Source organism: Lithobates pipiens, unplaced genomic scaffold, assembly GCF_037356315.1.
Source record: "Lithobates pipiens isolate NorthernLeopardFrog02 unplaced genomic scaffold, aLitPip1_a1.2 Scaffold_1, whole genome shotgun sequence".
Classification (NCBI taxonomy): Eukaryota; Metazoa; Chordata; class Amphibia; order Anura; family Ranidae; genus Lithobates; species Lithobates pipiens.
The window spans coordinates 223,522,149-223,549,473 of NW_027507685.1; the positions used below are offsets into that span (position 1 = coordinate 223,522,149).

At 43.5% G+C, this 27,325-nt stretch overlaps 1 protein-coding gene across 1 annotated transcript in view; it reads left to right on the top strand.

Annotated features, from left to right (window-relative positions):
* Positions 1 to 27,325, top strand: part of SLC44A4 (solute carrier family 44 member 4) — a 144,982-nt gene that overhangs the window by 70,252 nt on the left and 47,405 nt on the right. Inside the window, exons 2-5 of the mRNA XM_077483486.1 lie at positions 9,488 to 9,536; positions 14,039 to 14,112; positions 22,460 to 22,538; positions 24,252 to 24,351. Of these exons, the coding sequence (XP_077339612.1) occupies positions 9,488 to 9,536; positions 14,039 to 14,112; positions 22,460 to 22,538; positions 24,252 to 24,351 (302 nt within the window). The remainder of the gene's footprint in view (positions 1 to 9,487; positions 9,537 to 14,038; positions 14,113 to 22,459; positions 22,539 to 24,251; positions 24,352 to 27,325) is intronic.

A 27,325-nucleotide genomic window follows, 5' to 3' on the forward strand; every position in this document is an offset into this window, starting at 1 on the left:
AATTGAATACATGATTTGTTTGTTTTTTATTGCATCTAGCTTTGTATCGGCCTTTTGCTGTCTTTTATACAGTAGAGCTCAGAGAGGGAGGCGAAGGAGCAGCACAAGGTGTGGGAAGTGCTGCAGTGCAAGGAGTGATGCTGATAGGAGGAGAGAGGAAAGTGAAAGATGAGCTCATCACTGTCCAGCGTTTCCATTCCTTGTCCAATCACAGGGTGGGGAAAGGAAAAGGGCCTACATTTGAATGTGAAACTGCACAAGAGAAAGATCAGGTCTCTTCCTCTGCTAGCCAAGGATGTGTTTTGGGACAGAGCTGTGTAAATCCCAGGACTGGATACACTCACCGGCCACTTTATTAGGTACACCTTGCTAGTATCGGGTTGTACCCCCTTTTGCCTTCACAACTGCCATAATTCTTCATGGAATAGATTCACAAGGTGTTGGAAACATTCCTCAGAGATTTTGGTCCATATTAACATGATATCATCACACAGTTGCTGTCGATTTGTCGGCTGCACATCCACGATGTGAATCTCCTGTTCCACCACACCCCAAAGGTGCTCTATTGGATTGAGATTTGGTGACTGTGGAGGCCATTGGAGTACAGTGACGTCATTATCCATTGGTGATATGATTGGAGCTTTGTGACATGGTGCATTATCCTGCTGGAAGGAGCCATCAGAAGATGGGTACACTGTAGTCATAAAGGGATGGGCATGGTCAGCAACAATACTCAGGTAGGCCGTGGCGTTTAAATTAAGCTCATTTGGTACTAAAGGGCCCAAAGTGTGCCAAGAAAATATCCCCCTCATTACACCACCAGCCTGAACCGTTGATACAAGGCAGGATGGATCCATGTTTTCATGTTGTTTATGCCAAATTCTGACCCTCCATCTGAATGTCACAGCTGAAATTGAGACTCATCAGACCAGCAATCTTCTATTGTCCAATTTTGGTGAGCCTGTGCGAATTGTAGCCTCAGTTTCCCGTTCTTAGCTGACAGGAGTTCCACCAGGTGTGGCCTTCGTCTGCTGTAGCCCATCTGCTTCAATGTGTTGTGCGTTCAGAGGTGGTATTCTGCATACCTTGGTTCATTGTAACAAGTGATTATTTGAGTTACTGTTGCCTTTCTATCATCTCGATCCAGTCTGCCCATTCTCCTCTAACATCAATCAACAAGGCATTTTCCTCCACACAACTGCCCCTCACTGGATATTTTCTCTTTTTTGGGCCATTCTCTGTAAACCCGAGAGATTCTTGTGTGTGAAAATCCCAGTAGATCAGCAGTTTTTGAAATACTCAGATCAGCCCGTCTGGCACCAACAACCATGCCACGTTCAAAGTCACTTAAATCCCCTTTCTTCCCCATTCTGATGCTCGGTTTGAACTTCAGCAAGTTGTCTTCACCACGTCTAGATGCCTAAAAGCATCGAGTTGCTACCATGTGATTGGCTGATTAGCAATTTGTGTTACCAAGCAATTATACAGGTGTACCTAATAAAGTGGCCGGTAAATGTATATCCTCTGATCATGTTTACATGGAGTTCAACTGTGTATTGGCCAGTTTGTTGTCCTCATAGTTGAGCTGCACGATTCTGGCCAAAATGAGAATTGCTATTTATTTATTTTTGATTAGAATAAAAAGATCACGATTCTCGCAACATAAAATCTTTCACATTATACAAAAATAAAAACTGGGCTAACTTTTTACTGGTTATTTTTTTTAATTCATTAAAGAAATTTTTTCACCAAAAATTGCATTTGAAAGACCGCTGTGCAAATACAGTGTGACACAAAATATTGCAACAACCACCCTTTTATTCTCTAGGGTCTCTACTAAAAAAAAAAAAAAAAAAAAAAATCTATATATATATATATATATATATATATATATGTGTATGTATGTATGTATGTATGTATATAATATATATATGTATGTATATGTATATATATATATATGTGTGTGTATATATATATATATATATATATATATATATATATATATATGAATATATATATAATGTTTGGGGGTTCTAAGTCATTTTCTAGCAAAAAAAAAATGATTTTAACTTGAAACCAACAAATGTCAGAAAAAGGTTTACTGTTTTAAGTGGTCAAACTTTCTTCATTAAGAGGGCTTTCACACTGCGCTGCCCATAGCATCGGCGGTAAAACGCTGTTATTTTTAGCAGCGTTTTACCATCGGATTTGCAGCGAATTTTGGCAGCTAGCGGGGCGCTTTTACTCCCCACTAGCGGCTGAGAAAGGGTTAAAACCGCTCGCAATACACCGCAATAGCTGCGTTTTCCCAGCGGTATTGCAGCGCCGCCCCATTGATTTCAATGGGGAGCAGCGGTGGAGGAGCGGTAAACACATCACTCCTTCACCGCTCCAAAGAAGCTGCTGGCAGGACTTTTCCTGACGTCCTGCCAGCGCACCGCTCCAGTGTAAAAGCCCGAGGGCTTACACACTGGAGACAATGGAGCAGCAGTTTGAGGTTATTTCTAACGCTATAGCGACTGCAAAACGCCCACGGTGTGAAAGGGGTCTTACACATGAAGTCTATTCCTTTGACAAATTGTTACAATGTTTGTATTTAGTTTCCACTGCTAAAGAATGTTGCGATTCTTGGCAGATTGCCCGGATGTTCTCTTCCTTTCATATGACGGCTGTGGCTTCAGAAGAGCCGAGAGAATCCCTTGCATAGACAGATTCGTGAATACGTTTTGTCAAGATGGCAACGGGGAAAAAATTGCGATAACAATTCTTGGCGATTAATCGTGCAGCTCTACCTCATAGTGTATGGTGTTCCTCCTACAGCTTTCTCATAGGAACTAGACTTACCGATACAGATGGACCTTCAGATTATAAAGGTCCAATGGCTGCAATAAAGTTGAGTTTTGTGTTGCACAAGAAGTTTGGAGATTGGGACAATTCTTTTTTTTCTCTTTATTTGTTGAAATAATTCTAAAACATGCCATAAAACATTAATGTTCCGGGGCTTAGGAGGCCAAGAACTACGGGGTGATGAAGATTAATAGGAAATGTGTATTTGGAAGGGGCTTGCATGTAACAATATATACAGTCTCAGAATCTATGGTAAAATATTTCATAGAGTAGTAATGACATGCTACCCTGTCTCCCCAAAAATAAGAGCTAGCATGATTGTCGGTGATAGCTGCAATATAAGCCCTACCCCCCAAACAAGCCCTTGTTAAAGTCCTTGTAGGTCTCATTTTCAGGGTAGGGCTTATTTTTGGGGAAACAGGGTAGGGCTTATATTGCAGCCATCACCGACAATCACGCTAGGTCTTATTTTCGGGGAAACAGGGTAAGTACAGGACCCAAAGTTATTTCTCATGCAGGCAGTATTAGTATGGAATGGTAGTACTTTCATATAAGGCCGAGTGAAAGAAAGGGGTGGAAAGCGCGTGATCTAACGCTTGAATCAAGATAATGCAGTTTATTCTTATACAAAGGGGATAAATACAAAAAAGTTACTACGTATTCATAAAAACTAGGTTACAAAATATACATTAAAAATTAGACATGCCCTTGCTAGGGCAAGTGCTCAAATGTAGGTTGACGCGTTTCGAGGGGTTTCGGCTACAGGAACCCACTGTAGCCAATCATATCTTACCAGATCATAGTCAAAGAAATGTGGTTACTACGGGTTATTGAATGCCACACACCCTCGCTGCTTATTGCAAAGCCTTGTTTTCAGGCCTCGTTTAGACAAGCGGCCGGGGGGAGCGGTGAAAATACGCGGTTGAGACGCTGTTTTACAGACTTCTGACTGCCAACCTAAAAAGATAACATGCAATCACTCTGTGTTTTACACATCCCATGTCAAAAGTTATTATCCATTTGGCAGTCCGTGGGCAGAGCCGCCACCAAGCAAGTGAATGGGACCATACCAGACTTGTGAGCCAAAAGCTTGGCTTGCAATTGCAGCGCAGTATTTACAAAAAGAAAATCCCTGTTCAGCTACAACAAAAAAAAAAAAAAAATTGGGGGCATTCTAAAGGCAGCAGTATCACCTTCTGCATGCCTGGCAGCTGCCACCCTCTATCACCCTCTGAAAAAACGGGCCACTGCGGATCACAGGAGAGTGACCCAGGTGTGGATGAGCCCTTAGGGTTATTTATGAAGACTTCAGACAAAAGGAAAGCTAATCGGATGTTCACATCTATTTAGTACTTTGGAATTTCCTGATTGGTTGGGCAAGAAAGTCAGTTTTATGTTTCTCCAGGTATGAATCGACGTCATGGAATGACTCACAATTTTATTCTCATTGTATGTACAATATAATGGATACTCCAGCTAAAAGGTGAACTTCTTTCCTCATAGCGTAATCCTAGAGTCATAGACTATGTCACCGCACCACCTCTTCATCTCATCCAATCTGAGAACGCCTTGTATGCATTGAAAAAATACAAGGAGTTCTATGAATGGTGGAGGTGCCAAGTGAGCGCCCCTCTGTGGGCAGTATTCAGAACCCTTAGCCCTTGTACACACGGTCGGAGATTCCGACAACCAAATCCGTCGGATTTTGTCCGAAACTGTTGCATACACACGGTCGGACGACGTTGTCGGGAAATCCAATCGTGCAGAACGCGATGACGTTATTTCATTACGACGGGACTACGTTCAGGCTAGTAGCCAATAGCTTTGGTGTAGAAATTTGATCTGAGCATGCGTGGCACTTTGTCCGATTGGAATTCTCTACACATGATCGGAGTATGTCCGATCGGAGCATTTTGTCGGAAAATTTTACCAACAAGTTAGAAAATTTGGTCCGTCAGATACTCAGACGGAAACAGTCCGATGGAGACCACACACAGTCGGAATATCCGACAAAACTGTCCAATCGGACACATTCCGTCGGAATCTCCGACCGTGTGTACAAGGGCTTACAGATCATGGCTCCCACAGTACATAGTATGTAGGGCTGTCTACTATAGTGATTTACAGCATCTTCACAGGCACTCTAATATAGTAGGGAGATTTACAAACCAGTTCAGCGCACTACAAGTCCATAGCCCCCAACTGTCCCTGATTTCAAGGGACTGTCCCCGATTTGGAGCAACGTCCCTCTGTCCCTCTGTCCCTCATTCCTCCTCATTTGTCCCTCGATTTGGTCTGATCTATATAGAGGTATATAAAATGCACTTTTTATATATCAAAAAGTGGTTTCCAGCACTAAACGTTTCATCTGATTTATAAATTGCTGTATTTGTAAATTCCAAAAGCCAATATAAAGGAATAGTGGTAAAAAAAAAAGCACTTGTGGGTTCAACCAATCTTGTTTTTTTATACAATTCTCCTTTAAGGGGGGCGTGGCAAGGGGTGTGCCCTATGCCTGCATACTTTTGCTGATAGGTGTCCCTCATTCCCATCTCAAAAAGTTGGGAGGTGTGCAAGTCCCAGCTTTCAGGGGTGTCTGTCAGGAATGTCAATAGAGTTCAAATGAAGATCAATGGCCGTGCAACAAGGATCCTCTAAGCTTCCAGTATAGATCTGGCAAGATCAGGGGGAGCTCTAATGACAAAAGAACAGCAGAGCGGGATGCTCATTAGTACAGTAAATTCCATTGTACTGAAGACATAAAATGGCACACTTACATTTAAGAATCTTGACATCAGCACAGGAATTGCATGTGGACACCACCAAGTTGTTTGGATGCATCTGCAGCTCATGTTCCTCGATATTGCATGAGATGCCCTCCCAAAATGCTTTATTACCACCTCTGCTGCCGATTTCAGCAATGTCTCCTCTCTACTTCCTAGGGTAGGTAGTAGAGGAGACATCGCTGGAAGTGGCAGAAGAGGAGGTAATGAAGTATTATGGGAGGGAGTCTCATGCAAGCTCAAGGTACAGTGAAGGAAAAAGTATTTGAGCCCCTGCTGATTTTGTATCTTTGTCCACTGACAAAGAAATGATCAGTCTATAATTTTAATGGAATGTTTTATTTTAATAGTGAGAGACAGAATAACAACAAAAATATCCAGAAAAACGCATTTCAAAAAAGTTCTAAATCGATTTGCATTTTAATGAGTGAAATAAGTATTTATTTGATCCCCCTATCGATCAGCAATATTTCTGGCTCCCAGGTGTCTTCTATACAGGTAACAAGCTGAGATTAGGAGAACTTCCTTTGAGAGTGCTCCTAATCTCAGCTTGTTACCTGTATAAAAGACGCCTGTCCACAGAAGCAATCAACCAGATTACAATCTCTGCACCATGGCCAAGATTGTAGACCTATACAAGGCTGGAATGGGCTACAAGACCATCGGCAAGCAGCTTGGTGAGAGGGTGACAACAGTTGGTGCGATTATTTGCAAATGAAAGAAATGCAAAATAGCTGTCGCTCTCCCTCAGTCTGGGGCTCCATGCAAGATCTCACCTTGTAGAGTTAAAATAATCATGAGAACGGTGACGAATCACCCCAGAACTACACAGGAGAATATGGTCAATGATCTCAAGGCAGTTGGGACCATAGTCGCCAAGAAAACAATTGGTAGCACACCATGCCGTGAAGGACTGAAATCCTGCAGCGCCAAGGTCCACCTGCTCAAGAAAGCACATGTACAGGCCCGTCTGAAGTTTTCTAATGAACATCTTAATGATTCAAAGGAGAACTAGGTAGAAGCATTGTGGTCAGATGAGACCAAAATCCAGCTCTTCGGCATCAACTCAACTGTTTGGAGGAGGAGGAATGCCATCCCCACCATCAAACATGGAGGTGGAAACATTATGCTTTGGGGTTGTTTTTCTGCTAAGGGGACAGGACAACTTCACCGCATTAAAGGGACTAGGGACGGGGGACATGTACCCTCAAATCCTGGGTGAGAACCTCCTTCCCTCAGCCAGGGCATTGAAAATGGGTCGTGGATGGGTATTCCAGCATGACAATAACCCAAAACACACGGCCAAGGCAACAAAGGAGTGGCTCAAGAAGAAGCGCACATTAAGGTCCTGGAGTGGCCAAGCCAGTCTCCAGACCTTAATCCCATAGAAAATCTGTGGTGGGAGCTGAAGGTTCGTGTTGTCAAACGTCAGCCTCGAAACCTTAATGACTTGGAGAGGATCTGCAAAGAGGAGTAGGACAAAATCCCTTCTGAGATGTGTGAAAACCTGGTGGCCAACTACAAGAAACGTCTGATCTCTGTTATTGCCAACAAGAGTTTTGCCACCAAGTACTAAGTCATGCTTTGTGAATTTCACTCATTAAAATGCAAATCAATTTATAACTTTTTTTGAATGCGTTTTTCTGGATATTTTTTAGTTGTTATTCCGACTCTCACTATTAAAATAAACCTACCATTAAAATTATAGACTGATCATTTCTTTGCCAGTGGGCAAATGTACAAAGTCAACAGAGGATCAAATACTTTTTTCCCCTCACTGTACATGAGCTGTTGATGCATTCAAATGACTTGGCGGTGTCCACATGTAATCCCTGTGTGCTGATGTCAAGATTCTTGAATGAAAGCGTGCTATTTTTTTGTCAATGCTATAAAAATGCACTGATTACTGTATAAATGTTACTGGCACGGAAGGGTTTGACACTAGGGGGCGATCAAGGGGGTTAACCGTGTTCCCTAGGTGTGTTCTAGCTGTAGGGGGGAGGGGACTGACTAGGAGAGGAGAGAGATCGGTGTTCAAACTTAGTATGAACATATGATCTGTCTCCTCTCCCCTGAGAGAACCAGGATTTGTGTGTTTACACACACAGATCCTGGTTCTCGCTCTGTCACGGGCGATCGTGGGTGCGATGCCCGCCGAGCACTCGCATTGGCTCCAGGCACACGCTGCGGGCGTGTGCCTCCTACAGTGTCTTAAAGGGCCGACGTACAGTTACGGCGGTTCGCCCAGGGGGGCCAACCTGCCACAGTATAACTGTGGCGGCTTGTTGGGAACCGGTAAATAGAATTTTCTGCACTAATGAGGATCCTGCGCTGCTGTTTTTGTCCAGATATGCATATTTACATCGAGCCAATACAATGAAAGTATGAAAAAAAAGAAAAAAAATTCTGGGGTTCATCTTTAGTGAAGAAATTCAACTTTTAGCTAGAGTGCCCTCATCCATTATATTGTACATACATTTTCAGAAAGAGCTAGACATGGACAGAGCATGAGCGCGGGCAAGGGGGGGGACCAATGTGGAGTGGTATCCATCATGAATGCTGCTACCAGACCCATCCACATTACCAACCATTCAGTGTCGACTACCCCTCTCTGCCAATCTCTTCTCTTGCTACTGTTTAAAGAGGATGTAAACCCTGATGGGTTTTACTTCCTGTTTGTTTCCCTGCAAAGGTAAAGCTAACGGGCTACTATGCATCGCAGTAGGAATGCCGATGCCGTGGAGAGGAGGGGGAGTTGTTCCATAGAACAACACATCACAGCAAAAGGGAACAAAAGAAAACATAGAACAAAATTCTGACGCGTTTCACGCTACAAACAGCGCTTACTCATAGCTATGAGTAAGCGCTGTTTGTAGCATGAAACGCGTCAGTAATTTTGTTCTATTTTTTCTTTTGTTCCCTTTTGCTGTGATGTGTTGTTCTATGGAGTTTTGCACTTGCATTTGAAGAAATAAAGGCACTTTATTTTTTACTCAATCCGGATTGCGGCCATCCAGAGTTTTGTTTTGTTTCCACACATAGTGCCTAGACTTGTTGCTTTTGCAAAAACGAATCACATGTGTGGTTTGAACGTTGTTTACTTAAGCGGGCGCAACCTACGTATGCGTTCGCTTCTGCGTTTAATTTTTTTTTTGTCTTATTTTTTTATTTTTACACTTTCCCTTAAAAAAATAACTGATTCTGGCTACATCCAGTTTAACTGTGGGCAACTGAAGCTGGTGCCTGTTCACTTCCTGCATTTACACAGACACACAGAGGCACACCTCCAGCTCTGCAGCTATGATTGGCCCTCTTATGATTCATTACCCCTCCCTTCCTGGCAAACTCTCACAAGAAGTGGGCTATATAAGGTATTTACTGGTAGAAAAAAAATGTTTTATTATCCAAAGTTAAAACAAGGGCAGAAGATTTAATAGATGGAAAGTTGAAAAAATGACTGAAGGTCCACTTTATTGATTAAGCACGAGATGTCCAGGTGAAATACGTCAACATTTGACAATAAAAGGATTTTATCTGCTTCAGCTCCGTGGTGGTGTGTGGCCATTTTTTTCCTCCTCCACACCGCAGAAGAGCACCACCTGCAGTGGAGAATATAGACTGCACCTGCCTACAACAGGACCCTCCCTTTTAGATAAGCTCTCACAAGCAGGGCCCTTTAATTCCTCTTTTACTGAATTGTATTATAACTGTATTGTCTCCCTCCATTTCGTGCAGCACTGTGTAAACAGTTGGCGTTATGTAAATCCTCTGTATTAATAATTTGTGCATTCTTACATATTGAAATCAATCTCTTTGTATTACAAGCCCGTTTACGTGTGCGTTTTCTCTTTTTGTAGGTGAACCCGCTAAATTTGACCCGAAGTTCAAAGGTCCGATTAAAAAACGGTGAGTGAACTAGCTGTCAATTGGTGGATTTTCAGCCAGTCAGGTTTATTATCCAGACATTTGTGCAACATTTTTTTGAAAAAAAAAAATCATCAATTTCAGCCAGTGTGCCCATCAAACGCTGCCAGTGTGCCCTTGAAAGCACCCACTGTGACCTCCGCCCTCTTGCCGTCTGCCCAGCACTTACCCTGTCTTGGTGGGGTAGTGGGTGGCGGTGACGAGCGGGGTCCTCCATGCATCTCCTGCCATCCTCACCTCTCCTCCTGATAGGCGTCCAATAGCAGCACCTGTCTTTTCAGCCATTCAGGTAACAGACCCGAGCACCTGATTAGTCATTGCTTTGCTTTGCTTTTCTAACACAGCTGAGTGACCTGTGAGCGCCCAGCATGGCACATGGGCTGTCACTGTTATTATCTATAGGTTATCTACAGCAGGGGCCCCCCAACCTCCCCAGCTGCACGGAAGTCAGCCTTTCCACAGACAGCTTCTCCTCCCTCCCCTTCTCCTCCTTCGTGACCACAGAGAGGGAAAAGGAGTAGTGTTGCTAGGAAAAGAGGAGTGAGTGTCCTTTGGTTGTTGGAGGGTGGCAGTGCATGCTGTGCTGGCTTACTCTGCCCACCGCCAACCCCCACCATGTAACCTGACTCTCAGCAAGCCACGGAGGGGCACCAGTCCACGGCCTGGGAGTTGGGGACCCCTGATCTACAGGGTGTCTGGCAAGTGAGCTCACACAGACCTTAAAGAGGAGTTCCAGCCTGTATTAAAGAAAAAAAAAAATTAGAAGGCAGCAGCTACAAATACTGTGGTTGTAGCTGCTGATTTTTAATATAAGGTCGTTTACCTGTCCAGGGAGCCCGCGATGTCGGCACCCGAAGGGAAACGACATTGCAGCTTCACAGCCTGTTTCCTACTGCGCATGTCGTGCTGCGCTTCCTGACTGTCTTCTGGGACCTGTGTGCAAGAAGAAGGAAGGTGGGACTTTTAATGAGGCTATTGATTTGTGAGGGTGAGATAATTAGAAAGTATATTTAATTGACATATGGAGTCTGACAATACATAACAATGATGCACTTAGTAGAAAAGGTGTACCATGTATACACACACACATACATGGTATTGACCTCATGAATACATTACATATACATGCCAAAGGGATGGCATATAAAATTGACAAGAGATTTAATAGGGTAAAATGAATTAATACAGATTCATATGTATACACGTCATCTAAATAACACTATGCCCTGCTGGCCCTTAAAAAAAAAAAAAAAAAGGTCCTTAAGTGCACTGTGTTCGGACGCCGGACACAGTGCACATATGGGAAGCGCCACGTCTATGCAATCACGAGATTGCAGATGTTGCACTTCATTTGTGGGCGTTTAGCTTTCTGAAGCACCGAGTAGCTTCCACCCATTTGTAGTATATATTACTATGGCCGGGCGGTTTGATTGACATCTAAGTTGATGTCACTTCTTGTTTTCTCTCTCCAATTGTGCTCAGGAGAGAGGAAACAGAAAGTATGAGAGGACGGACCTCTCCACAGGAGACACCACTGGAGAGGACAACACACAGCAAGGTAAGTAACGGGGGAGGGGGGTTGCTGCAACTTGATGGGACACATGCTGCTGCAACTTGTTGGGACACATGCTACTGCAACTTGGTGGGACGATGCTGCTGCAATTGATGGTGACGCATGCTGCTGCAACTTGGGACGCATGCTGCTGCAACTTGGGACGCATGCTGCTGCAACTTAGCGGGACGCATGCTGCTGCAATTTGGCGGTGACGCATGCTGCTGCAATTTGGCGGTGACGCATGCTGCTGCAATTTGGCGGTGACGCATGCTGCTGCAATTTGATGGTGACGCATGCTGCTGCAATTTGATGATGACACAGGCTGCTGCAATTTGGTGGGACACAGGCTGCATTTGGTGGGACACAGTCTACATGTAAGGAGGGACTCTGCTGGGGGCACCTGATGTAAGGACGGACTCCTCTGGGGACACCTGATGGCATCTGGTGGCAGGCGACGTGGCTAATGACACGCTCAGGGCTCCCACTGATTCTGCATTATGGTGAGTTGAATGATTTAATTTTATATTACAATGTTATAATAGAAATAATGCGCTTCAATCATCCTGACGCCATAACAACCATGATGCCGGGATGATTGAAGTGCTAACACCAGGTATTTGGAATATCTTTATCTGCTGATTGATAAACTTTCTAGAATACACATATTTCTATTGTTGTGTAGGATCTGGGCCTGCTGTCCCTCCATCCCTCTCTCCCTCTCCCTCCGTCCCTCGTTCACCTCAGACACTAACCACACCACCTCAGAGCCATGCCCACTATTTCACAGAAACCACGCCCATTTTGAACCAAGCAGGAGGGGTCAGAAAGAAAGGGAGGGGTCTGGCACCCCCCCATCCTAAAACTTCACCAGCTGCCACTGCTCCCAAAAGGCAGCGAGGGGAAGAAGGAGGTATGATGTAGGTCGTCTTGGCGCCCTTACACAGAAGTGGGAGGGAGTACCTGTTCTTGACAGGTATACGCTCCGACTCCCCCCAGAAAGGTACCAAATGTGGCCCCGGAGGGAAGTAGGAAGCAGAAGTGGAACTTCCACTTTTGGGTAAAACGTAAATGCTGTAAAACGTAAAGCTGTGACCATGTAGAGCAATGTAACAGGTTCACTTCAATGTCCTTCATTTTCAGCAGAACAGTCTTGCCTTTCCTTGACTTCTCTACATTTCCATTCAGCTGTCAAGAACTTACATAGCACTGAGGATTGTCTGCCTGCCCTCATGTGACAGCGCTGGGCTAATCACTAAGCTCCAGTGCTGTCACATGACAGAGAAGGGGGATGTAAATCTGACTATACACCTGTGAAATTTCCTAAAAGATTTTTTTGGAATCCTAATAAAAAGAATTTAGAAAAAAAACAAACCATTTTTTGGAATGTACGTTCAATTATCTAATGGTTAGTGGGGTCAAATCGACGTTCATTTTTGAGCATAGTGACATGCAGCGCTGCAAAGAAGCTGCTTGCAGGACTTTTTTTGACGCCCTGCCAGCGCAGCGACGCAGTGTGAAAGCACTCAGGCTTTCACATTGGGATTGCAAATGAGGCGTCTTTCAGGTGCTTTAAATGCGCTTTTTTTTAACGCTAAAGCTCCTGAAAAACGCCCCAGTGCGAAAGGGGTCTATAAGTATTTTATGTGATAAACCAACACAAAGTGGCACATAATTGTAAAGTGGAAGGAAATTATATATGTGTAGAAATAGTTATTATTATATCTAATTATTCAGTACCTCAGGCGAGAGAGCCTCCCAAGCAACCTACAGGCATTTATATAGATATGATTTGCATATCTATAGAGTAACAATGTATTTGTAAAAGGATATTTCTACATATATATGTCCAGATGTAGCAGAACTGCTTCTCTGAGTAATGCAGTGCTTTTTGACTCTAGTGACCATGCATGCAATATTTCTAAAGTCTCTTGAAGAAGCCATTGTTTGGCGAAACATGTTGCACTGAAGTCACTGCATCCTTATTGTAGCCGCATGAATGGATTCTCTATCATGGTTTCACATGAATTTTGTTGTTTTTAATGTTTATAATGAAATTTTGATATCGTTACATTAATTTGTGTTGGCAGTTTTAAAATCCCGTCACTTTCTTCTGCATATGTTATTATTAATTAAGAATTCTTAAAAATGGACACAAATACATTTAACATAATCTCATATAAATATTCATCTATGTGGTTACACGCAACAACTTCATAAAACAAACCTCATATGTATATATACCAAAATTAGTAGAAAGTAATAAATGTGAAAAAAAAAATGCACAAATCCTTAAAAAGACCTGCTTAAAATAAATTTAACATCATTACTAAAACACTAAAACAATTGACACACCCACGTACACCCACGTACACCCACGTACACCCACGTACACACACGTACACACACGTACACACACACACACACACACCCACACACACACACATATATATATATATATATATATATATATATTTATCAAGATCTATTTATATCTCTCTGTATATCTATAGATATAGAGAGATATAAATATATATAATCAATTTAATAGTAGATAAAGTACTTGGCACAAATATTTGAATCTAAGATTAAGCACACAGGTTGCTTTATCAATTTATTTTCATATTAAATACAGAGAACCTTTTTATCTCTCAGGATCAATGCCAATTATAGAGGCTTTGTCTGTGGATCTATTTGTTTTATAATGAATCATCTCTTAAAAATAGAGAAGATTGTGAAGATTCACATTGATCTGTGCCATATAAACAAATGCCTGATCATTTAAAGCTATGATTTTTTATTTAATGATTTCTGTATAAAAGAATCAAGAATGCTTTCCTTTCCAGCAGACTTTGATCCCCCCACTATAGTAGTGATGTAGTGTTGTCTGGTTTATTGTTTTAACCATTTGTCTTCTTGTTTCTCCACCCAGGGGCTGCACTGACATCATATGCTGTATCTTGTTCATGATCTTCATTCTTGGCTACATAGGAGTTGGGATAATAGGTAAGTGATCACATGCTGCTCCTATGGCTCATTTCCACCTGGTTCCACTTACTGCTCTGTGGGATTATTTTGGCAAAGATAATTAAAAGGTTTACTTCAGTCCAAACCTTAAAGTGTTGCTAAACCCACAAGAGTAAAATCAGTCTGTATATGCAGTATAGCATGCTTGTTATATTCACTGTAGTTCTTAAGGGGTTAAACCTCTGCATTGTGTAAAAATTATGTTTTATCCTGTATGCTCAGATCCTTCCTTTTCTACAATGTCTAGCTTGGGAAGGCCAGCTAACACAGGGGCAATAGCCAACTTGCACATGCTCAGTTGTGTCTTTTATACTGGAGAGAACAGTTACTTGTTCTCAGAGCTAGCCAGGTCACATGATATTGGCATCACACATGTGGGTGTGTATACAGACTGCAGGGGAAATCTCCACCCACCTGAACTCTCAGCACTGGAGAAACTGCAGTTTATCATGTAATCGTGGTGTACATATCAGCAAAAAGGTATATAGTGGCAGTATTTTAATGTAAAAAGATTTATAAACTGTGGGCTTAGCAGATTAACTATTTTCATATTACTGGGCTTAGTAACACTTTAAAATACCTACCTCCTTACTGCTTCATCTAGGCATTTCTGTAGTTCTTCATTTCAGCCTACTACATTTTTCTGCAGTCTGGTTATCTGAAAATCCCTACTTGTGGTGCAGAAGAATTGTTCTCAAACATACCCACTGCAGGCTTCACATTGTCTCTCCTATACTAAATGCCTCATGGTAAAACCCTGTATCAGTAAGTAAAGCTGGCCATACAGAGTAAATTTTAGCCAGTTTCTGATGAGCCACGGGAAATTTGCTAAGTCTGGAATGAGGGAGTTGTATTTCAATTATTTTTATTAAGGTATTATGAACATACAAAATCTTCCATGCCATTTCTAATACATAAATACAAAACATAAAAAAAAAAAATACATACACACATACAAATAAAAAAAAAAAAAATGGATCTATCTTTTATCAACCCCTCTTGATTGGCCATATTTCTAAAAAATTTATAGTCAAATTTTTTCTTACTCTTTTCCCTTTTCTCTCTCCTCTCGCTCTTCCTTTTCTTCCCTTAAAAAAAAAGGGGGGGGGGGAAACCCCCTTCCCTTCTCCCCTTCCCCACTCCCTCTCCTCTCTCTTTTCACCCCTCTTTTCCCTCCCCCCTTCTCCATGAGGGAGTTGTAGACTGTGTCAGGCACCCTCGCACCTAACATCCCTCAATTAAATAATTGAAAAATTATTTGCCAACAAGCATCTGCATCCAATCAGGTGCCAGTACTGTTCAGGTATTTTGACAGCTGGGGGGGGGGGGGGGGGGGCGGTTGTATTAATACAACGGCCGCAGTGGGACATTCTTCCGAATGCACCGTGTAGCATGGACGGAGGCTGAGCAGAGAAATTCTATGTGTATGGCCAGCTTTAGAACATCTCACAGGCACTAATGAGATACAAACCTGCTTTGGATGTTCAAATATGTTTGTCGATAAAGCGAGCAGAGAAAAAAAGGAAATGACATAGTACCGTCCTGAGAAAGTACACTCCTCATGACTCTCTAAGATGTTCTCTGAAATCTTGCTGCAACAGATCAAAGAATTCAGATTAAAGCACGACTCCTGGAATGAAATGAAATCTACCCTTGCAGCACCCCCTATTTGCAGAATGCAAGGGTTAAATGCTCATATAGTCTAGTTGCTCCAGAAGGGTCCCTCAATCCATGAAACTGGCCAAATGCTGATACCTCTCTGAACAGCTTTGGGTGGCAGTTGGGGGCTCGCCACCTCATGTACAATGCAGGGCTTATAGTCTTTTGCTATGCAGGTTGATGCTGAGGGACTGCTCACTGTCCAAAGTTTGAGGACAGCACTGCAGAGGGCCAAAGCCCAGAATAAGGTATGTATAATGTCCCTTTCCCCCATGCGGACTGTTTGTTTTTCATCCATCTGTTGACAGATGAAAAACGGACATCAATGCATCTGTATGGAAAAAACGGATAATCATCCACTTACATCCGTTTACATCCCCTTCCATTAACATTAATTTATGGAACAGATCAAAGCCCTAAAAAAAACAAAAAACGACTCAGACGAAAAACGCATGTAAAACCCCCTTCACACCGAACTGTCCCACCCGTCAGCGGTAACCGTAGTTTTAGCGGCACTATTCGGCCTCTAGCGGGGGGGTTTAATCTGCCAGAGCGGCGTTTTGCCAGCGGTATCACCGCGCTGCCCCATTGATTTCAATGGGGGGCAGCGGTGGAGGAGCGGTGAGTTCACCGCTCCTTCACCGCTCCAAAGAACCTGCAGGCAGGACTTTTTCTGATGCCCTGCCAGCGCACCGCTCCAGGGCTTTCACACTGGAGTGCATGCAGCAGCTGTTTTAGGGCGTTTTGCAGGCACTACTTTTAATGCTATAGCGCCAGTGTGAAAGGGGTCTAAACGACCAAACGGTTAATTTTGCATGAAAGAATGTCTCCGGGACTCAAGTGGTTAGGGACTCTAGCTGGCAGATGCAAAAATCTGATGTAAAAACAGATGACAAACTGATGTAAACTTCATATGTTTTTGTTTGAATAAAAGTGACTGAACAGAACTGATGAAACAAAAATGTGAAAGAGGCCTTACACCTAATCTCTGCACTCCTAGACCAAACGAACTGGCCTAGGCTGGCAAGGCGCAGACCTAGGGCAGCACTTTGTAGGGGGGGCAGCATGGAAAGAGTCCCCATCGGTTTGCGCTACACTGTTAGTCTAGCGTCTGTCTTATGGGGCGGACTTGTCTGAGAGGCCTCACTGATTCCGGTATGCGGGCGTCTGGCATTCCGCAACTGGGATTCGGGGGTGGGGGGGGGGCGCGGCTTAATTTCAACGGTCCTCTCATCCTGGACCACAAACCTTCCTCACTGTGCTATATGTTTTCTTCTGCACCATTGGCATGGTTATATCTTCTTAATCCTCTCCAGAAATTTGTACTTAAAGTAGAACTATAGGCAACACTTTAGGGAGGGATATAACCCCTGTCAGTTTATTTTTTTTTTACCATTCCTGTCCCATTGCAGAGATTTCCCTTCACTTCCTGCCCCATAGCCAAATAGGAAGTGAGAGGAAATCTATGCAAATTAAGGGACTCCATTCAACCCCCCCCCCCCCCCCCCCCCAGGCCCCCAGAACTAGTGTCCCCACTCGAAAATGTCAGAGCGGGTCTTAAACAGCAAGGGGTGGGTCATATTTAAATTAGGGGGTGCACCCTAAATACATTACTGGCCCTAATACAGAGGTACATTTCATCTTATTCCAGTAGTTCTACAGTGCCTTGCGAAAGTATTCGGCCCCCTTGAACTTTTCAACCTTTTGCCACATTTCAGGCTTCAAACATAAAGATATAACATTTACATTTTTTGTGAAGAAACACCAACAAGTGGGGCACAATTGTGAAGTGGAACGAAATCTATTGGATATTTTAAACTTTTTTAGCAAATAAAAAACTGAAAAGTGGTGCGTGCAAAATTATTCGGCCCCTTTACTTTCAGTGCAGCAAACTCACTCCAGAAGTTCAGCGAGGATCTCTGAATGATCCAATGTTGTCCTAAATGACTGATGGTGATAAATAGAATCCACCTGTGTGTAATCAAGTCTCTGTATAAATGCACCTGCTCTGTGATAGTCTCAGGGTTCTGTTGAAAGCGCAGAGAGCATCATGAAGACCAAGGAACACACCAGGCAGGTCCGTAATACTGTTGTGGAGAAGTTTAAAGCCGGATTTGGATACAAAAAGATTTCCCAAGCTTTAAACATCCCAAGGAGCACTGTGCAAGCGATCATTTTGAAATGGAAGGAGTATCAGACCACTGCAAATCTACCAAGACCTAGCCGTCCCTCTAAACTTTCAGCTCAGACAAGGAGAAGACTGATCAGAGATGCAGCCAAGAGGCCCATGATCACTCTGGATGAACTGCAGAGAACTACAGCTGAGGTGGGAGAGTCTGTCCATAGGACAACAATCAGTCGTACACTGCACAAATCTGGCCTTTATAGAAGAGTGGCAAGAAGAAAGCCATTTCTCAAAGATATCCATAAAAAGTCTCGTCTAAAGTTTGCCACAAGCCACCTGGGAGACACACCAAACACGTGGAAGAAGGTGCTCTGGTCAGATGAAACCAAAATCGAACTTTTTGCCCACAATGCAAAACTATATGTTTGGCGTAAAAGCAACACAGCTCATCACCCTCAACACACCATCCCCACTGTCAAACATGGTGGCGGCAGCATCATGGTTTGGGCCTGATTTTCTTCAGCAGGGAAAAAGAAGATGGTTAAAATTGAGGGGAAGATGGATGCAGCCAAATACAGGACCATTCTGGATGAAAACCTGTTGGAGTCTGCAAAAGACCTGAAACTGGGACGGAGATTTATCTTCCAACAAGACAATGATCCCAAACATATAGCAAAATCTACAAAGGAATGGTTCACAAATAAACGTATCCAGGTGTTAGAATGGCCAAGTCAAAGTCCAGACCTGAATCCAATCGAGAATCTGTGGAAAGCTGAAAACTGCTGTTCACAAAAGCTCTCCATCCAACCTCACTGAGCTCGAGCTGTTTTGCAAGGAAGAATGGGCAAGAATTTCAGTCTCTCGATGTGCAAAACTGATAGAGACATACCCCAAGCGACTTGCAGCTGTAATCGCAGCAAAAGGTGGCTCTACAAAGTATTAACGCAAGGGGGCCGAATAATTTTGCACGCCCCACTTTTCATTTTTTTATTAGTTAAAAAAGTTTAAAAAATCCAATAGATTTCGTTCCACTTCACAATTGTGTCCCACTTGTTGGTGATTCTTCACAAAAAATAAAAATGTTATATCTTTATGTTTGAAGCCTGAAATGTGGCAAAAGGTTGAAAAGTTCAAGGGAGCCGAATACTTTCGCAAGGCACTGTAAGTACTTATTTTAGCACAGTTGCGGTATTAGTAGTTCAATTATTGCTTTTACACACTGCCTGGAACAACTCTTTATTGGGGTTTTATCTAGATTGCATTCAAGTAAAAGTAGTGATTGTATCGATAATCACATTTCTGAAAGGAGGGACTGTAAAAATGTACACAATGTATTATCTCATGCATTCAGTAGCCTGATATGTAGGTTTTGTCTTATCATATATGATTAGACTAGGCTGTAAAAACACTTTGCTAATTTGAGGTCTTGTAAAGATTGGAGCAGCAGATCCCTTACTGTTATCACAGCAGATACATTTATCTACACACTCTGAACATCTACACACATTAAGTGATTCATTCCAGAAGAACGTCATTCTAACTAGAGATTTTTGAGTATCTGTGTAGGCAGAAGGGGTATAGCGTGTGACTGTTCTGTTCTGGCGGCAGCTCATAATTTTTAGATTTGCCCTCACTTTCTTTGCTAGTCACAAGAAGCATTGAAGCAAAAAGTATATCGAATGTCCCCAACATGCTCACATATTTTGTAAATATGTAGCATCTGAAACCGCCATGTTAAAATCAGCATTTACCTTTTCTGCCATAGAAATATGTTTCAGGATTTGTTGGCCATACAGCTGCTAGTGCTCCTGTATGTGCCCATCCTCTCCAGACTTAAAAAACTGGGCCTGGGAGGCCGGAATATTCTAAAACTAGATTTACTCAAGAAAATGTAAACCATTATAAACAGAGAAGGAGCCAGAGATGACCCGTAGGCTTCATTCTTGAAGCCGAACTGGCCATATTGCAGGAGGTGTACTGCAGATATCTGCAATCGGAAGCCCAGCTATGACCGAGAAGCCTGTACAAGTCAATGACCGGCTGATTAAAGCCGTGGTTGTCTGGCATTGAAAGAATATATCTGCTTGTATCCCCACATTGAGTAGTTACATGCCGATTGAGATAAATGATTGGCCATGGACTTCGACAGATTGCTTCCAGGCCTGATCATCAGCATGTAACATGCAAGGACTGCATGTTACATGCATGGACTGCATGTAACTGATACATGTTGACAGCTGTAGTTCCTGTAAGCCGGTCATTGACACGTACAGACTTCCTGGATGCCATGGTCAGCAAATGTCTGCAAATACCTGGGTATCCCAGCTGCAGATAGCCACGGTATACTAGCAACACCATAGCTGATATGACTGTGTGAACGGGCTAAGGCGCCCGTTCACACTGAGGCAGCACGACTTGCAGCGCGACTGCCTCAGGCGACCGGGATCCAACTTTAGCGGCGGCTTGTGAAATGACTTCTGTATAGAAGTCAATGCAAGTCGCCCCAAAAGTCGTACAGGAACCTTTTTCTAAGTCGGAGCATAGAGCAGGACGTGGCTTGTCAGGCGGCTAAGTCGCCTGATGGGTCGCCCCTGTGTGAACCGGCCCTTAAGTGTTTTTTTGGTTTTTTTTTTAGTAAGCATGGGCCTTGCTCAGTTTTGCATTTATGTTTAAAAAAAAGACGAAAGCAGCAGGCGGGACTTTGTATGAGGCACACGGGAGCAGAAGCATAAAATTTGGTAAAAAGCAAGTTTTTAATAAATACAAGTGATCATATATTTACATGTTATTGCACAGTTATACATTAATGTTTTCTATTTCATCAATGTTTACACATTCCAACATGGACTTGATTGCAAACATGCGAAGAACTGAGTATTCAATAAGCATAGATTATATATAAATACATGACTCATTAGAGGCGTCATTTTAAAAAAAACATAAAAGGAACGTTCATGCTTTGTTGACAATTGTATACACAAAACGGCAGTTGAAAGCTCTACGCGTTTCGTGACCTTGTAGCCACTCGTCAGGAGCAACACCGTAGTGGTAGCCTAGGAATAAAGTAAAATAAAATAAAATAAAATAAACAGCCAATTTTTTGGAGAAAAAAATAAAATAAAAAAATAAATAAAATAAAATATAAAAAAAAAAAAAAAAAAAAAATAAATTAAAAAAAATAAATAAATAAAAAAATAAATAAATAAATAAAAAAAAAATAAAAAATAAAAAAATAAAAATAAAAATAAAAAAATGAGAAATGTAAAGAAAAATAAACAAATGTACAGACATGGAGAACCCCCCACATATGCACATTCGACCCACAGACTTACATATATATCTGCGTAGAGGCAGCACAGTGCACCGAGAGTCGAGCCGACCCAAAAACTGCCCAGGTCCGGGGCTGAGGGAGCAGGCCAAGGGCGACAACCAGAACACACAAACCACCCCCATAGCAGGTTGGGATAAGGGATGTGACAAAAGATGAGTGTGGGAAGTGAGGTGACCTCATATGAGAACCTGTAAAAAGTAAGCAAGTAAAATAAGTGTATGTTGAGAAATGTGTGAAAGGTATGTGTAAGGGTGTAAACTAGAAAACATTAATGTATAACTGTGCAATAACATGTAAATATATGATCACTTGTATTTATTAAAAACTTGCTTTTTACCAAATTTTATGCTTCTGCTCCCGTGTGCCTCATACAAAGTCCCGCCTGCTGCTTTTCGACTTTCCGCCAACAAAGCCGTGGATTTTTGTTTGAAGGTTGTTTTCTCAAACAAATGTTGGCCAACAATTCCGAACGTGAGAATGCGGTGATGTACAAGATGTACGACGAGCCGAGAAAAAGGAAGTTCAATGGCCAGTGCTGCTCCTTCTGCTTGATTCAGAGCATGCGTGAACTTTAATGCGACGGACTTGTGTACATACGATCAGATTTTCCAACAACAAAGTTTTGTTAGTGGAAAATTTGAGAACTTGCTAGCAAACATTTGCTGGCGGAAAGTCCGACAGCAAATGTTCGATGGAGAATACACACGGTCTGACTTTCCGACAACAAGCTCACATCCAACATTTCCCGTCATAAAATCCGACTGTGTGTACGCGGCATAACAGCCTGCCCACTCATTGTGCATTGGCAAAGGGCTCTTGAGAGATGTAGTTTAGGGTGTGTGTCTATGGAAATAGGAACGGACCTCCCATTAGCAGACCCTGCAAGAATTTAAAAGCCTGGTAAACATGTTACGGGGATGAATAAATGTTGTTTCTCACTCCAGGAACAAGGTACACAAACAAAATGTAGTGCTAGGCCATGCGTTAAAGAGGGAGGTTTGTTGGTAAAATTTGATCATGCCAATAGCCTTCAGCAGTGGCTTGTATATGCTTTCCTGTTGGTGGCACCTTCCTAAGTTGAACTTAGTAAGTATGTAAGTAATATTCATTAAGTCCATACTTAGTTGGTAGAGCTTCAGACAGTAATATTTTTTATATGATTTTTGATATATGCTTATTTGGCCTGGATGGACACCTCTTTTATTTTCCAGCATGGCTGTATGGTGACCCTCGCCAAGTGATCTATCCAAGAAATTCCACTGGATCCTATTGTGGATTTGGAGCAAACAGGTAAGTGTTTATCCGTATGTAGTTCAGATTTCCTAGTTACTTTGTTATTCAGACAAGCTCTTCGTTTTAACCACTTGCTTACTGGGCATTTATACCCCCTACCTAACAAGGCCAATTTTCAGGTTTCAGCACTCTCACATCTTGAATGACAATTGCGTGGTCATTCAACACTGTACCCAAATTACATTTTTATCACACAAATAGAGCTTTCTGTTGGTGGTATTTACTCGCCACTGGGTTTTTTGATTTTTTTCTTAAACAAAAAAAGACTGACATTTTTGAAAAAAAAGTTTTTTTCATGTTTTGTTTTAACATTTTGCAAACAGGTAATTTTTCTCCTTCACTGGTTGGCACTGATAGGTGGCACTGATGGCCACTGATCAGGAGGCACTGATGGGCACTGATTAGCAGTACTGATGGCCACAGATCAATGGCACTGGTGGGCACTGATTAGCCATACTGGTGATCACTAAGGGGACGATTTCCCTCTAACAGAAGCCGGTTAATGCTTTCTTCTTGTCTTCACATGAGGACTTCCATGTACGCCCTCCCGGCCTTTTAAGCCTGTGCTATAGCGCAGGCCCAAAGTGGTTAATATTGCATTTTTGAAATTACATCTGATATAATGTTTAATTTTCATTTATAAACCCCAGTATCCGCTAATATCCACTCCTGCACCACATTACCCTGATTCCTCGCCTCTTTTTCCATATAACTTAGTTTATCTAATAATTTCCTCTACATGATCATGACCATTCATCCCTCCTTTCTTCTCCCATGTGACCAAGTCCCTTCGTTTCTTCTTCTTTGTGACCCGGACCCAGTCCCACCATCTCTTTTCTCTTGTATGTGAAACTCTTCATCTACATCTTCTTTCTCCTTTTGAACCTGAAATACATCCCTTTCCTCTGCTATATTTTCCCAACTTTGCTTTTCTTCCCTCTTCTCCCATATGACCCTCACACTCCATCCCTTAACTTTTCTATATTGCCTAGACTCTCCATCCTTTTTTCTTCTATAAGACCCATCGTCCCTCACCCCTTCTCCCATGTGACCCTGGCACTTAATCCCTTTATATTTCTACATCACCATGACATTACTCCCCCTTTTTCCTATATTATTATTATTTTACAGGGTTTATTTAGCGCCAACAGTTTGCGCATCGCTTTACAACATAAGGGGAAACAATAAAGTTGCAATACAATTCAATACAGGAGGGATCAGAGAGCCCTGCTCGTTAGAGCTTACAGTCTATATAGTTGAGACATCCCTTTCGTTTCTTTTACCATTTTGCCTGGACCCATATATTTTTTTTTTCTCATATACATGACCATGGATCTTCATTCCTCCCTTGTTTTCCCATAAGACTTGGTCCCTTCATACTTTTCTATATTGCCTGGACCCTCCATCATTTTACTTCTTCTACATGACCATGACTCTTCATCTCGAACATCTTTTCTTATATGAATCTGACACGCCATCCCTTGCCTCCACTACATGAACATGACTCTTCACTCCTTTTCGCTTTTCCAGTATGACCGACCCCTTTGATTCTCTGCCTCTACCTGTGGGCTTGGCCCAAAGTCTGCCTTTTCTTTTTTTTTTATCCCCACTGTCTTACCTAATGATCTGTGCCTCCATATAATCTTTTCCTATGTGACGTGGGTCAACACTTCTACCTGTATAATTAATATCATACTTTTGTTTTTTCAGCGACAAGCCCTTTGTGCTATATTTTGACTTATTGAAGTGCCTCACTGGTACAAACATATTGGCAGCATCAATGAATGGACTGCAGTGTCCCACCACCCAGGTACCTACACTAGATGTTCATGTGCTAACCTTTTTAAAAGTAAAGTTTATTAGACAAATCAGCATTACAATACAAAGCGATATAATGCATTCAGTGGTATACAAGTATGGATAGGAAAAACCACCTTCATCCGGCAGTCATCTTTTTGCTAATGTTCCAGTAGTGCAGGTGTCATAAATACAAGTTAAGCCGCGTACACACGTGGCGGACTGTCTGGCCAACTTAGTCCGTCAGACAATCCGACGGACAGTCCGTCATACTTTCGAATGAACGGACTTGCCCACACACGGCACTTTTTGAGCGGACTAATACGGCGGACTAAGTCCGCCATACTATCCGCCCTACTTTTGAAATGAACGGACTCGCCCACACACGCGGAGGAAAGTCCACCCATTTCGAGCGCGTCTCCAGGTAGGCGGGGCCCGCGAAGGAGACGTCGCTGACCCCGCCGCCTGGTATGGACTTAAAGGGGAACCCCAACGCCAAAAAAAATCGGCGTGGGGGTCCCCCCAAGTCCACAAAAGACCCTTGTCCGAGCACGCTACCCGGCCGGCCAGGAAAGGGGGGCGAGCGAGCGCCCCCCCTCCTGAGCCGTACCAGGCCGCGTGCCCTCAACATGGGGGGGTGCCTTGGGGAAGGGGGGGCCGCGCGGCCCCCCCCACCCCAAAGCACCTTGTCCCCATGTTGATGAGGACAAGGGCCTCTTCCCGACAACCCTGGCCGTTGGTTGTCGGGGTCTGCGGGCGGGGGGCTTATCGGAATCCGGGGGCCCCCTTATGGCGGATACCGGCCCCCCACCCTATGTGAATGAGTATGGGGTACAATGTACCCCTACCCATTCACCTGTGAAAAAAAGTACAAAAAAAACACAACACAGGGTTAAAATATTTTATTGCACAGCTCCGGGGGTCTTCCGTCTTCGGGGGTCTTCTCGCCGGACTCCTCCGCTATCTTCTTGTAGCTCTTTTGCTAGCGGAGGAGTCCGGCTTTCTTCCTCGCCGCCGGCCTCTTCTCCCGACTTCGGGGGTCTTGTCCCCCTCTTCGGCTCTTCTGCCGGGCCACCGCGCCTTCTTATAGCTCTTTTACAGGCGGTGGCCCGGTCTTCTGTCGCCGCCGTCGCCGCCGCCTTCCGTTCTTCTTCTTCTTCTTCTTCTTCTCCAGGAGATGTTGCCTCGACGCTCTCTCTGGCTGGAATGCCAGGGATGCGCTCCGCTGCCACTTATATAGGGACAATGGGGCGGTGTCACATGGCTTTATGTCACATGGGTTGGTCACATTGTGACCCCGTTCCCTTACGATGTCATAGTCCCCATGTGACATCAACCCATGTGACCAACCCATGTGACATAAAGCCATGTGCCTACCTGGATACCCGCTCGAAATGAGCGGACTTTTCTCCGGGCGGGAAAAGTCCGCTCATTTCAAAAGTACGGCGGACCGGCACACACACGGGCGGATTGTCCGCCGAAATGCGAGTCCAGCGGACAGTATTTACAACATTCCGAAATACTTAGTCCGCCAGACTGCACGCTGAAAAAGTCTGCGGAAGCCCACACACGAGCGGACTGTCCGCTGAAATGTGTTTCGGCGGACTAAGTAGGCCAGACAGTCCGCCCGTGTGTACGCGGCTTTACATACGATCATTAGAGCATGTTAGCATTAATGAAACCTTACATACATTATGTAGATAACCCACAATGGTCCACGTCATCAAGTGGATCTTAGCATGAATGATGACATACCTACCGTCTGGGGTCTAGGGCCAGATGCAGGAGCCAGAAGGGAAGGGACTTCAACACCAGGACACTGACACCCCTGGCAAAACTGGAATGTTGACAGTGATAATGATAACCCACCCAGAGTTTAAGGGTGAGGATCCTGCTCCCCATAAGATGCGTTTCCTGGAGCACACATATATGCGGGTTATAAGCTGTAAGGAATTGGAACACCAGGGATCATTTGACAGGTGAGTTCAGCCCCCTGGTATTCCATGAAAGGAAGTTAAGAGTAGACATGGGCTCTAGGGGCAATAGAGGGGTTAGGATCAGTGTGGATCTCGGCTCCTGAAGTGGACCACCAGACCCGAGGCAGACACATCTGAAAACAATGCAATGCTGAAATATCAAGTATTTTAGCACACAAATATAATACAACCAAACTAAGCACATTTTGTAAAAACCCAATAATTAAAATTATTTATTATTATTATAAAAATCCCAATCCCCTTAAACTGAGGAGGCCATTCATCCCAAAACAGTTTCAGCTCACTGGCTGCAACAGGGGGTCCATGTAAGAGGCAAACTCAGCCCCCCAGACATTTCTTGGGGGGCCAAGCAGTAGTCCGAGCATCTCTTTAAGTGTGAGACAACCGCTGGCTCAATGTAGGAAGCTGTAAGGGACATGGGTTCAAGAGGAGAAAGGAAAACTGAAATGCGTCCCAGCAGTAAATTCGATCCAGTAGTGGGTTGGCACCCAGAGCCTGGGCTCTAATGCACCAGGAGGGGACAAAACAAGCATAGAGAAGCGACAGGTCACAAAGTTCTCCTGACTATGTCTTTTGTCAGGGGCACTAACATGAATACCCACAACAGGGGGGTTAACTTTCGCTGTCGGAGCCATACACACCATGGGTACAAACAGGGCACAGCAGGTGCAACAAAGGTGTGGACGTCTCATCCGTGGGTTCGTTTCTGGTCAACCCAGGCCTGGGCCTGAGTAAAGCTCAGCAGAATTGAGTGTGTCATGTGGTGCCTACCCTGTGCTCGATCAGCGAGCCGGTGGTAGCGAGTCCAGCCAGGTAGATGCCTCTCTGGGGGTGTTGAAGAAGCGGGTAGTCTCTCCGTCCTGGACTCTCAGATGGGCCAGGAAGAGGACACTGTAGCGGATATTGCGCGCTCTCAATGCTGCTTTGACATGGTCGAAGGATTTCCTGAGCTTTTGGGCTCCACTGAATAATCAGGGAAATTCATCAGCT